Source organism: Haliotis rubra, unplaced genomic scaffold, assembly GCF_003918875.1.
Source record: "Haliotis rubra isolate DU_JTF1 unplaced genomic scaffold, ASM391887v1 Scf1680, whole genome shotgun sequence".
In the NCBI taxonomy this organism is placed as follows: Eukaryota; Metazoa; Mollusca; class Gastropoda; order Lepetellida; family Haliotidae; genus Haliotis; species Haliotis rubra.
In genome coordinates, this window is record NW_025765648.1 from 37,993 (window position 1) to 52,221 (window position 14,229).

At 41.5% G+C, this 14,229-nt stretch overlaps 1 protein-coding gene across 2 annotated transcripts in view; it reads right to left on the bottom strand.

Annotated features, from left to right (window-relative positions):
- Window positions 1-705: 705 nt before the first annotated feature.
- The window catches only part of LOC124272300 (von Willebrand factor A domain-containing protein 7-like), a 62,162-nt gene continuing 48,638 nt past the window's right edge, over window positions 706-14,229 (bottom strand). The window contains exons 17-20 of one of the 2 annotated variants that reach the window (XM_046707471.1): window positions 3,685-3,778; window positions 1,716-1,945; window positions 1,369-1,495; window positions 706-1,145 (exon numbers count right to left, since the gene is read on the bottom strand). In XM_046707471.1, the coding sequence (XP_046563427.1) occupies window positions 1,008-1,145; window positions 1,369-1,495; window positions 1,716-1,945; window positions 3,685-3,778 (589 nt within the window). In that variant the 3' untranslated portion in view covers window positions 706-1,007. The remainder of the gene's footprint in view (window positions 1,146-1,368; window positions 1,496-1,715; window positions 1,946-3,684; window positions 3,779-14,229) is intronic. The other variant, XM_046707473.1, reaches the window with a different exon arrangement.

A 14,229-nucleotide genomic window follows, 5' to 3' on the forward strand; every position in this document is an offset into this window, starting at 1 on the left:
TATTGACCTCCCGGGACGAAAATCTATATCAGCCGTATCGTCTGGCTACTAAAAGGTACGGAATGAATACACACAAACGCTCGAAACTTCAATAGACGGAGCATAGTCTATTTAAGAGGAACGTCCCCTCATGTGGCATATGATAAAACGGTTATGCCATGACAGTTTCCCTCTCGTCAGGTATATCAGCCAGAGACTACGCCGAGGCCTGATATGGTAGTCTCGGGTTGATATGACTGGAGAAAGGGAAACTTTCTTATCATAAACTTTGTATTACACATTTATCATAACCTTTTATATAACAACCCACTCACTCGGCCACTTTTCACACCGTAAGGTTCACATCTTCAACAACCTAAGGGCGTACTAAGAAGTGTCAAACGGGATTAAATGGTCAGTCTGACCTTATGCAGGTCATTCACCCTGTCATTCACCCTGTCATTCACCAGGTCATTCAGCAGATGGATGCTAATTTCAACTATCACTGGATTACCTGGTCCATACTCACATACTTCACTGTCCATATTGTTGAAATATTGTTGGATATGGCTTTTACACAACCCTGATTTCACACAGGTGTACATTTTCTCCACATCTGGTAACCAAGCACAGAATACCTTATCCTATACATTATCCTTTTGACTGACAGTTGCGACACACTACTGGTAATGAAAGATGTTTCCAATATTAATCACAACAAATGAATTACAGTATAGATAGGAATTTAATCCGTCAAGAAGTATATATATACTGCATACAAATCTTTAAGAATGTAATAATGATCAGAATAGAACAAATGTTCTCTGCATAAGTAGATCTAAAACCAATATTACAAACAGAAAGTGTGAACAGGTCTTAAAGTAAATTCCCAGGATGTCCGGAGGGGAAACAATCCAGATTTAAAAGAGGAAGTCACGTAGAAGTCTATCAAGTTGTAAGCATATTTACATGAAGACAGTAGGTTTGTAGGTCGGTAAACCCGTTACTCAAAGACTGTGGTGATAAAATCAACCAGCGGTCTTCTTCCTTCCTCTGCCTTTGATGACGACAATGACCACTGTGATGACAAGCACAAGGATGATGAGTCCAGCACCTCCGACAGCAGCGACGATGATAACAAGTTCATTGGACCAGGCGTCGGGGGGCTGTAGAGCAGGACACACAGAACCATACATATCTGTATTACATGAATATACGCACATTGTTATAATGTCAAATTCATATTCATCATCATTTATTTGAACCTACATTTAGAACAAATTATTTATAAGAAGCGTATATAAGTATCTCCTTCCATCAATAATGTGAATGGTGATTTAGGAGGACATAAAACAATCTATTTCTACTGGATTTACTTGGTTGACGAACCTGAGTTGTTGGCTTGCAGGACTGAAATGGCTTCGTCAGTCCTGGGGCGAGATCAAACACACACTGACCGGTGTTGCTGGCGAGGTCGACAGCGATGATGTAGACAAGTGCTTTACAACAGTCGCCCCTGCCAGAAAACACACTTTTTTTTATTATTTATGATTAAAACGTGGAGTCACTTCATTAGTGGGAGTATTTCTTAGAGTGAGGAGTTGGCATTGATGACAAGTGACCGGTCATGACTGCTACTGAAAATATATTTATTCCTGTGAAACAATCTAGACAAAAGGCAACCCTTCTTACCCATGTGAAACAGATTGCCAATAATTGAGTTTTGACATGCTTACGTGATTGTAGCAGATATGGTGCCGTTATAACCAAGGGTGAAATTGTCGTGTCGGAACGATCCTGTTGCATTAATAGAAGCGGTCAGTTGGTAGAGTCCAAATCCATCGTCTTTGATTTCAGCAGCCCCTGACCACTTGTACTGGCTGCACACACAAGGGTCAAGCATTGTGACGTCACAACTACCTGTCACCGAGGTGACGTTGCAGAAAGGGATGGTGTCATCTTCTTCCTGAAAATGCATGTAACCCTAAACGTCTCGAAAACATTTTCGACGGGTGTCTTTCTTCCGACAGCTACAGCCGACATACGTCATTATTCTGTTGCGCTTACACTGGCAGAAATCTGCGTATACTGACAATTATCTGTTAGTGCATATACTGACAATTATCTATAGGCCCTTACATTGACTTACACTAACAAACATATGTTGGTGCTTACATTGACAAATATCTGTTGTTGCTTACACTAACAAACGTCGGTTGGTGATTACACTGACAAACATCTGTTGGTTCTTACACTAACAAACATCTGTTGGTGCTTACACTGACAAACATCTGTTGGTGCTTACACTGACAAACATCTGTTGGTCCTTAAACTGACAAACATCTGTTGGTGCTTACACTGACAAACATCTGTTGGTGCTAACACCGACAAACATCTGTTGGTGATTACACTGACAAACATCTGTTGGTGCTTACACTAGCAAACATCTGTTGGTGCTTACACCGACAAACATCTGTTGGTGCTTACACTAACAAACATCTGTTGGTCCTTACACTGACAAACATCTGTTGGTCCTTAAACTGACAAACATCTGTTGGTGCTTACACTGACAAACATCTGTTGGTGCTTACACCGACAAACATAGGTTGGTGCTTACACTGACAAACATCTGTTGGTGATTACGCCGACAAACATCTGTTGGTCCTTACACTGACAAACATCTGTTGGTCCTTAAACTGACAAACATCTGTTGGTGCTTACACTGACAAACATCTGTTGGTGCTTACACTGACAAACATCTGTTGGTGCTTACACTGACAAACATCTGTTGGTGCTTACACTGACAAACATCTGTTGGTCCTTACACTGACAAACATCTGTTGGTGCCTTACACTGACAAACATCTGTTGGTGCTTACACTGACAAACATCTGTTGGTGCTTACACTGACAAACATCTGTTGGTGCTTACACTGACAAACATCTGTTGGTGCTTACACCGACAAACATATGTTGGTGCTTACACTAACAAACATCTGTTGGTGATTACACCGACAAACATCTGTTGGTCCTTACACTGACAAACATCTGTTGGTCCTTACACTGACAAATATCTGTTGGTCCTTAAACTGACAAACATCTGTTGGTGCTTTTACTAACAAACATCTGTTGGTGCTTACACCGACAAACATCTGTTGGTGCTTACACTGACAAACATCTGTTTGTGATTACGCCGACAAACATCTGTTGGTGCTTACACTGACAAACATCTGTTGGTGCTTACACTGACAAACATCTGTTGGTGCTTACACTGACAAACATCTGTTGGTGCTACACCGACAAACATACACCGACAAACATCTGTTGGTGCTTACACCGACAAACATAGGTTGGTACTTACACTGACAAACATCTGTTGGTGCTTGCACCGACAAACATATGTTGGTGCTTACACCGACAAACATAGGTTGGTGCTTACACCGACAAACATCTGTTGGTGCTTACACTGACAAACATCTGTTGGTGCTTACACTAACAAACATCTGTTGGTGCTTACACTGACAAACATCTCTTGGTGCTTACACTGACAAACATCTGTTGGTCCTTACACTGAGAAACATCTCTTGGTGCCTACACTAACAAATATCTCTTGGTGCTTAAACTAACAAGCAAACATTGGTGCTTAGACTGACAAGCGTCTGTTGGTCATGACGTTGAAAAACCGTTCCTGCAGGTCTCACACTTACCCTGACCACACGCTCTTCTGTGGAGACAATTACGACATCGAACTGGAATTCGTCCCCAGTAGCGGCAGATGCAGACGCAGAAACGGTCACAGTGCTGGTGAGAGTGTGAGAAGTGACATTAGTACTGACAATGTTACTTGAATCAATAAAAGCCATAACTACGCTCAAAATTTGTAAAAACTAAAGTGTAAATTGCACATCATATCAATGTTGACTATCAAGAGTAAACCCAAATCAATGTCTTTACATTGAAATCAACAACATATGCTGCATCTTTAGAATTGACGCTTTACATTTGCGTCTGTGGAAGTTTAAGCTTCAAAGGTCTGTGTTCTCAGTCTGATATTGTCACATACAGTAGGACATGTACCTGATCAACTTCACTGCTGGCCCTAACATTGGCTGGTCGTGTTCTCAGTCTGATATTGTCACGTGGTGTGGGACTTGTACCTTATCAACTCCACTGCTGGCCTAACATTGGCTGGTCGTGTTCTCAGTCTGATATTGTCACATACAGTAGGACATGTACCTGATCAACTTCACTGCTGGCCCTAACATTGGCTGGTCGTGCTCTCAGTCTGATATTGTCACATACAGTAGGACATGTACCTGATCAACCTCACTGCTGGCCTAACATTGGCTGGTCGTGTTCTCAGTCTGATATTGTCACATACAGTAGGACATGTACCTGATCAACCTCACTGCTGGCCTAACATTGGCTGGTCGTGCTCTCAGTCTGATATTGTCACATACAGTAGGACATGTACCTGATCAACCTCACTGCTGGCCTAACATTGGCTGGTCGTGCTCGCAGTCTGATATTGTCACATATAGGACATGTACCTGGTCAACCTCAGTGCTGACCTACCACTGGGTTGTCGTGTTCTGATATTGTCACGTGGTGTAGGACATATACCTGATCAACCTCACTTTTAACCTACCATTGGGGCGTCGTGATCTATCTGATATTGTCACGTGGTGGGGACATGTACCTGATCAACCCTGCCACCGGCCCAGCTTGCAGTGCAAAGTCTCCAGATGCACTCTGCCCAGGCTCAAGCATGTACTCCAGTGCTATGTTTGTCGATGCAAAGTTCTGATCGTCTCTGATTGTGACAGTTACATTGGATCCAGCGTCACCCTTGTTGACAACCAGGAATGGTACTGACAACTGTTCGTTGATGTACAGACTTCCTGTAATAAGACGAAGAATCATATTGTTCAGCTGGTTGTTGTACTAACATCAACATCGCTGATAAATTTCAAAGCTATGCCATTTATTGTCTCTTACCATTGAGGGGAAGAAGTCTCAGATCGATGCTGACAGGGACAATTCTTCTTGCCCGAAGACGCAGAAATTGGTTTCCCTCCTTGTCAGTGCCTTCTATTGATATTTGGAATGCCTGTATCATCACAAAAGGAGCCATCATATTTCAACTGAGGCTGTTGTTAGTGAGTGGGCTGGGTTTAAGGCGTTTCAGCTTAATGGGACAGGAAAACCAGATGTTATACCAGTGTCGGGCATTTTCCAATTTCGTGAAACCCGCAAACATGGGTTTGGTGGTTACAAACATGAATAGGATTCGAACCCAAGATTATAAGTTTCTGGTGGACTCAAGGAACGCTACCCTGCACAGCCAAGTGTGCCGCCATGGACAACTGGGCCACCCATGCCCCCACTGAACATGTAGTAAACAAACAGGAAATACACCTTCCCAAGCTGATCATATGTCATGATGAGTGGATCATTCATAAAGATCGCATACTGTGCCCAGGGCTTAGTGATAAGATAAGATAATGATTTATTATCAAGTGGGAAATTCTTTGGGGGAGCGCCGAGGGGGCACGGGTGTCTCAGCTGTCTAGGACATGTCTGTCATGTGTACAATGATCAAGTATCAACTGATCCAGGGTTTTACCTCCACAGGCAGTGAGAACGTGGTCCTGTAGGTCAGTGAATCAGCTCGTGACGCCACCTGTATCAGTCCGCCATGTCTTGCCAGCTCAACTCCCCTGAGTGTCAGTTAAGATAACCTTGTCTACTGTGCCAACATCATCTGACGAAGGAATGCCAAGGATGACTGTGGCATTTTCACCTGTTAATAAAACAGAGTCTTCAGCTAATAGTACTGATACAATTTAGTTAAAGTTGCATGTAGATCAAACAGGAGACTACTTAACAACACAATTATACATAGTGCCAACTTCCATCAGTCTTTATACGGCACTGAGGCACTGGTAAAACATTTTAAATTAAGATACCGATAGGATATTTTACCCGAGTTGTACAATGAGTCGGTTACCTGAAAGTGTAGGGGACTTGGGAGGTGTGTCTTGTCACTGTCATGCTTGACCACTTACAAACCTGCTATAGGTCGTCCGCTGATCTCATACTCAAAGCCAGAGATAGGGTCCAGCTTCACAAAGGTTGTAGATACGTCCAGGGTACTCTGAGCTGTCACCTCCACCTCCCAGGTATTGGAACCCTGGCGGGCTAGTCTCCACACGCCCGTTGTTGGGGTCTGAAAACGTCAGTACAACGAAATTTACATTTCAGAATGAGCATGAGAAGTATATTGAAACTGGCAATATAGTTTTATAAGTTGACATAGTTTGATATTTTGACTGCATCTGATACAACAAGAGTTGAAAACAATTGATAAGAATCCATGTCACCTTTTAGTTTCACATGTCATACTGTCATATCATTGCGGGTTCTGCATGTGTCATGTAACCCATTCAGTTCAAATGCTTGTTTCACGGCCACATATCATTATTTTTTAACTATTAATTTTGCAAAATTCTTCAATAATCCAATGCACCCACCCACAGGCCACATAGAATGATTTTCTCTTGTTGCTGTCGATCTATCCCTAAGTTTTATTATGAACCGTTATGTTGTAGTTTTACAGGTACCGTTTTCTCACTTGTAAATAACCGGTGATGTACTAGTTGCTTCGGGGGCAAGATACATGTATATGTTTCAAATGTGATATAAATTCATTGAAAGATATATCATTTATTTACACATTTGCTGCAATAAGTAATACCGGCATTACCTTCCATTTTGACTCACTCACTCATTTTGGTTGATAGATAAGTTCAGTCATTGGTCACGGAGCTTGAAAACTGCAGGGAAAATGTACACACCTCAACTTTGACCAAATGTATTCCATCTCCAAGATCAGACACAGTTACATTGGACGAAGCCTCGGTATCTGAAATGACAGTGGACGATACACGGAGCAGTTCCAACAACTGTGATATGTACAAGTATTCTGATCCTAAAATGATTCCGTCACTCATAAACACATTCAAGATCTCTGATCGTTGACATTTACGACCATTTCTCCAGACCAGAACTTTGAATAGTGGGAATGATTGCCGGATGTAAGTGATTGTACCTGCCTAAAAGTATTTTACTATTGCTCGTTCAAAAAATATAGCTATCTATTGGTCATCTATAGTGATATATACGTCACTCTTCGAGTTATCATCTGATAACATGCAACGTGTATCAGCTTGCTGCCTGAACGTTCTTGTACTATCCTCAACCTGGAGACATATGTATGTCATTGGAATATGTCATGGAGAGTTATGTCATATTTTACGAGTGTTTAATTCAATTTTGTGTTTCAAATTTGTTCAGATTTCTCTTTTCAGAGGAATTTGGTAACGTAACCGATCGATAATACCGTGGTCTCGATCAGCTCACGGGTTGCAAATTATCACTGTGAACAATCTCATATGACGTCACAATATTCATGACATCATGCTGTCCATACAGGCTGACCAGTCTGGTGTGACCAGTGATGTGATTCAACTATACTTACTGTCAGGTGTATATAGTTTATACACGGGCGTCGTTCTGTCCAATGCTATAATCTTGACTGTAGCTTGGCGAATGGTCTGGTCCACAGGAAAGGTGACGTTCTCGTCAGAAGCTGGTAGAGATGATTTGATGATAGTGACAGAAGACGTTTTAACTGATTCCTGGAACAATAGCTGAATTGATGGAACAAGGCTGGATTAACCTTTGTGAAGTCAGCTGTATTTGTTTGATAGCCAGTTTAAATAGACCATATATTACAAACAACAGTATACTGTAGTTCGGGTGAATGTGTACAGTCACTTGATGTTCACTTCATTGTACCTTTATAATCTCAGCGACCTTGGCGATGCCTGCCTTGTTTGTGACGTAGACCGAGCCTCCAGTAGCTGTGGCTAGCCTCCTGTATAAATCCTCACCGTCCGTGGAACGTCTGTTCCGGCGGTTCCTGTTATCACCGCCCTCTGTAAGAGTTTCAGATAGACGAAGGCAAATCTTACCATGTTACAACATTCCCTGACATATATTGGACAGTACCATATACTGTAGGATATTTTAGGAAAAAAAAGTTCCCTTTTCGTTACGTGTCTTTATTACAAGTGCAATCGGAAAGACAGATTATGCTCACCGTAGCGTGAACACCCGGCCCGGTGTCATCATTATTACATACTGCGTCATGATGTAGTCGAAATCGTGCAATGGCTTTAATGTTTCATCGCTTTCATTGAACGTTGTTTTATATAATGTGTGTTTACTGTTCAGTATTAAAGTATATAGTATAAGTATAAACATAAAGAACTACTAAGAGGGCGCTTGATTGTGAAAAAATATCATACCACTAAAAAAACTCGCGATACTGAAAAATATACATATTGAGCACCTGTCGAGCGCTTCCGCCGAGCACAATCATCGGTCAATACAAACTCCAGTTCAACTCTTTTCAAGACAGCCAGTGACAATACTGTGACTCCTAAATTAGCATCTTTAGCAGAGGCATCCGTGAAGAAGTATAGTTCGGAGTTGTAATTGCAGACAGCCAGAGCTGAAAAAGATTAGGTTTCTTGAAATACTTAAATCCGAATGGTATTTGTAATGTTTTCAAACTAAGATAATCATTTCTACAGTTGTTGCAGGAAAACCATGCAGTTACAGCATTTTAATCTGACAATTTAGCAATAACTAAATATATCGGGTTTAAGGGGAAAAGGGCTTACCAAAACTGCAGACCTTGGCAGCACATGGGCACAACGTCATTAAATGCAGCAAATTCCAAAATGTTCCGTGAGACTGATTCTGAATCTGAATACTTGACACATTGTTAACCGATATTTCTAGATAGTAGGCACTGATGGTGTCGTGGATTATATGAAGTCACCATAAACATGGGTATGGGGGACATGTATTCCTGTTAGATCCAACATTCACTGACACGTATGTCAGTAAAATGTCAAACAGTTTAATCTTTGAGTAACAAAGCCACTTCATCCTATAGTGTGGACATTGTCGTAGGTATTTCAGCTATCAGCGTGACACCGTTATCACCTTACCGTTTATGAGTCCAGTCATAGCGTATTCTGGGCAATCGCCGCCACCAGAGACCCTGATCTCGTCCAGATATCGTAGAGCATCATCCCCATCAGCAGTCGTGTAAATCATGTTCAGTGACACTGTTCAATAAACAAACGTTTATAATCCAAATATATATTCACAAAAGGTTTCACGTAAAAGTTTGATATAATTTTCATTGGACGTGATGTTAGGATTTTGAGGACATATAGAACCGTCTCATACTTACCGGGGTCATTGAAGAGGGAGAAAATGAAGTTTGCTGGTTCCTCCAAGGTCCCAATCGTACTTGATATGATATCCCGAGAGACAGACTTAACTCCTGCAATGTCATCACCCATGGAACCAGAATAGTCTATGATGAATGCAAGCGAGGCTCCAGATTTCAGCTGAAGTAAATTGTTGAACTTGTCGGTCCCGATGATACCCCTGATTCCGTATTCTGGGAAGAACCAAAGTGTCAGAGAAATAATCGACAGTAGCAACTGAAATATGTATACATTGTTGAGCGTGTTGCAACACACGGATGCACAGGTTCATGAACTGTTTTACCTTCATCATCAAAGAAGTACGAGGTGTGTTCAATGGCTGCCTGTGCTGCCACCTGGTGGAGATGACTGTGGGGAGACAGGGACACGAGGGTGGAGTCTTTGTTGATTCCCCCCAGGGCTGCCACTGATGAACTGCTCTCGTCCCTCGGACCGCCATGACTGCATTTTCCCGTTATGTAGACACTAGGGTCTTCTGAAATACGATAGTCATTTGAACTGTAGTTTGTACAAAGTCAAATATTTTGTTGAAAGAAAGGTTTTAATATGAACAAAGAATTCGATTTCGTATTTCAATATAGCCACGGAGGACGTATGATTTATTCACACGTGAAGTAAATGAACACTTGTGAATGCTGACTGAACATCTCATGTAGACTCAATAAGACAAACATGGGATTGGTCTAATTAACTTATCCATGTGCTACGAAACAACTCATGATTTCTTGGTTGATCCGCCTTTAACAGTGGGAATTTGTTGAAAGTAGCAAATGTAAAACTTACTGTCAGGTTTGGTAACATCTTGTCCGCTTCTATAACCACTTGTCAGAATGAAGCCATCCACAATCATATTGTCTTCACACTTATTGTCTAGCTCTTCACTGTAAAAGACACACGATACGTTAATGTGCGAACTTTGTAGCCAACGTCGATACGATTCTGATATTGTGAGCGAGGATTCTAGACAGCCTGTCACCTCTACGTTTGTCTGTTTGACTGGCATTTGAGACGTTATGCGCAATACGAAGAGGTAAGTGAGACTTACATGGGCAACAAAACCTTGCATTATGGTCAAGAATTGCGTGATGTACAAAAAATAGACATGACGTTACTTGTAGAAGGTATCGCAGTTGTGGACAGACCTGTTGGTTTAGCCCCTTAGTATCATGTATGCATTACGTGTAAGATGCCCCTTGTTTGTCTTTTTCATTTATAACTTTTCTTCGTGTTTCGTTTATATTGCCGAAATTAAACGCTAGTTTTGCTGGAAGAGGAAGTTTCATTCCAAAGTAATGCTATACAACGCCCAAGGATGGTGACGCAGTTTCACTTGTGCCACTTTCATCGCATCAGAACAATAGCTTCTCGATTACCAAATAACAGCTTCTCATCCCATACTCTGATTACAAAGCCGTAATTAAATCTTACATCCGTGATCTAATGCAAAAGGCGTGGGACACCCTAGTAGGTATAAAAAATTACGTCAAATAAAACCAACTATCGGTTAGACCGATGGGTTAGACATATCAGTCCAGATTTTAAAAGGTCATTATGCAATGACGTCGTATTGGTCATACAATATGTATTCATGGAATATTTATTAAAAAGTGAGTATCCTCCATTTTGTATCACTTATTATGAAAGAATCATGTTCAATGAAAGATTACTTTGGTGCCGCATAAAACATGATTCGTTCCAAGAGCAAATTTATGATAAGTGTCTTGCACATGTTTTATACGTACCCACATGATAGACAGGTGTCCATTGCCAGCGGTGCTTGACCGAGGAGAGGTTTGTTTCGTATTCCTAACAAAAAATAACGGTGATAATGTTATCCATACAATAAACTCAGTTATGACCTAATACATGTAATGGGAAGTACAATATAGACAAACTATATGGATAACGCCTTCTTTTATTACGAGAGTGCGACGTTTCGATGCAGATTCTTGTACCGTTGCTGCACGTACAAGAATCTGTATCGAAACGAGGATGGCCAGCAATGTCACCCGTACGTTGACAGCGTCCTTGCAACTGACTGACTGTATGGGTGAGTTTAGTTTTACGCCGCTTTTAGCAATATTCCAGCAATATCACGGCGGGGGACACCAGAAATGGGCTTAACACATTGTGCCCATGTGGGGAATCGAACCCGGGTCTTCGGTGTGACGAGCCAACGCTTTAACCACTAGGCTACCCCACCGCCCCCGTCCTTGCAACCCTTATGATAGGCTTCACGTGACACCCCCAGCACCTGGCGACATTAGTGGCGAAGGTACCCACACTCCTGCGCAGTGATGACTCAGCATAACATCACTGCCACAGGCTAATTTGCATATCACGTGACCGGACTTTTCTCTTGTTTGTAAACAAACGCGCATATTCATAATAAGAAGAGACTGGCCTTACGCAAGCTTTTCGGCGCTCTTCACAATGTTTTACATTGTCACATATATATTCCTCCACAACTGCGACAATAACATTTATAACAGTACATATTTAGATATCAAACTGGATGCATCGTTTGCTCTCTGTTGGCTTCGATGACAGCTGGTGGAGCCGTACAACCTATGTAAACAAAGGATCGCTACGCAAATCGAAATAGTGTTACATGTTTTAGGATATTTATTCAGTGAAACTAAACCATTCTAACAAAGATGTTTAATTAGATGTGTCGACTCGTCAAAAATAAAAGAGTTAAGGAATATGTAGATTATATTGAATGGACGGTGCAAGATGTGACGAATCATCACATCTTTCTGGCCTGTGACAGAGGTACTATGCTGGCTTGCCGCATGGAACTCTTGGTTGGAGAATGGAACGTACCCTCCTGCAAACTCCCAAGGGTCATTCCTCTCTGCCACCGTGTTGGTCGTGGCATAGTTTATCATGAACAATATTCACGTTACATCCACAGAATGAATTGTTTGGTGACGGGCCACTTTATAACGTGAGTGAGTGAGTGAATGAGAGAGTTTAGTTTTGCACCGCACTCAGCAATATTCCAGCTATATGGCGGCGGTCTGTAAATAATCGAGTCTGGACCAGACAATCCAGTGATCAATAGCATGTGCATCGACCTGCGCGATGGAGAACAACCGATGACATGTGTCAACCAAGTCAGCGAGCCTGACCACCCGACCCCGTTAATCGCCTCTTACGACAAGCATGGGTTACTGAGGGCCAGTTCTAACCCGGACTTTCACGGATCTCACTTTATAAAGGATACATCTCAGTGCAAACGCGCGCGCACGTGCAAAATAGATGATTTTACGCATTGTGGCTGCGTTGGCGCAAACGATTTCTTAAGTGCAAATAATGTATGCCATTACATCATGTGCACTCACAACTTATTAATATTGTTAACGATAACATAAAAAGGTCACATTTGAACATTTTATGGGGTTAAGTATATATCATAGCGTATTCAGTTAAACCTTTCTCAGCCTCTGTTCCTTGTGGGATATATAAATAGTGTAACTGTGTTGATATCTTTTGAATACGACAATTCAGTATTACATAAGATATTAGTAGGTTATCTATAGTAATATAGAGTCACTTATGAAAATCAGTTCATAACAAGTATATCTCACGGTTACTGTATTTGCGTTGATTTCAATGGTGTAAAATCTGTCTTTGGTCCCGTGTGTCCACTTATTCCAGGCATTAACTGTATAACTCAATAGTTAGGTCTTGCATTGTGTAAAGAGAATGAAGGGTGGGTACGCATCCGTCTACCTCACGGCGGGTTAGGTTACTTCCTGGTTTAAAGTCATGCATAACCTGTAATCTGATGTTCACGTGGCGATCAAATGTCTCAATGACACGCGGCGTTATAAATAAAGTGAGACTTACCGAGGGAGTAGTATGGAACAGCTCCTTTGAACTCAACCCAGTTTGTGTTACTGTAGAACATTTGCATAATGTGCAGAAACTGACCAATCAAAATCCTGGCCAAGTCAAAGTTGGTATTGTTTTGTGACAAAACGAAGATGGCCTGTTCTCTTAAATTCGTCATCTTCTGGTTTGCTGAAACAGACCACGGAGGGACAGAATTTGAATGAGGTTCGAATGTGTGACGTAAAAGTAATGGTTGTATGACGTACACCGTGACATGAATCCCCACATTAACAGTTTCAGCCATATACTGATCACTGAAACATATCTTATTGATAAATCATATTTAAATATTAATTGCCCGCCTTTTCGCGAACACCTGGTATCATCACCATTTCATAGTGATTCATAAACACATGCTCTGTCATCGTATCGAATGGTGACAATCACTGGATTGTCTGGTTCGGACCCGATTTGTTTACAGGCAATGCCATACAGCTGTAACATACTGTTGAAACAAATATCTGCTCATGATATAGTCACAATCGACTGTGCTTTGGGCAGAGAGTTCTTATGAATGTGGAAATAGTTTTGTCGCTTCTCTTGCACATTCAAGAATGTTGAGTAATGGCGTAATTGAGTTCAGCGAAACACAGTGTAAACAACTCAAATCACCGTCAGCGCATGTCCAAGAACACCACGCATCTGGCTTACCTTCCCTGATTGTCTCCCCGTTACAGTGCCACGCCGCCGTCAGGAACTGATCCAGATTCACCTGGTTATTGGCTTTGATGATGCTGTTAATGGCGTCCCGAAACCGTGATTCTGACACTCCTTCTGTAACCACAAAAACATCATCTTGCATCAAGAAACTATTATAAGGAATTGGTTTGTGGTATAAAGATTCCAATCCCTCATTTAATACAGGTCACAATTTCTTATCCCTTTTTTTAGCTTTAGCCACCATCAACGGTATTAGCGACTTGTAGAGGGTACTCACGTTGTGTTGTAACTGGTGAATATGAACTTCCCGTGTACGTATTT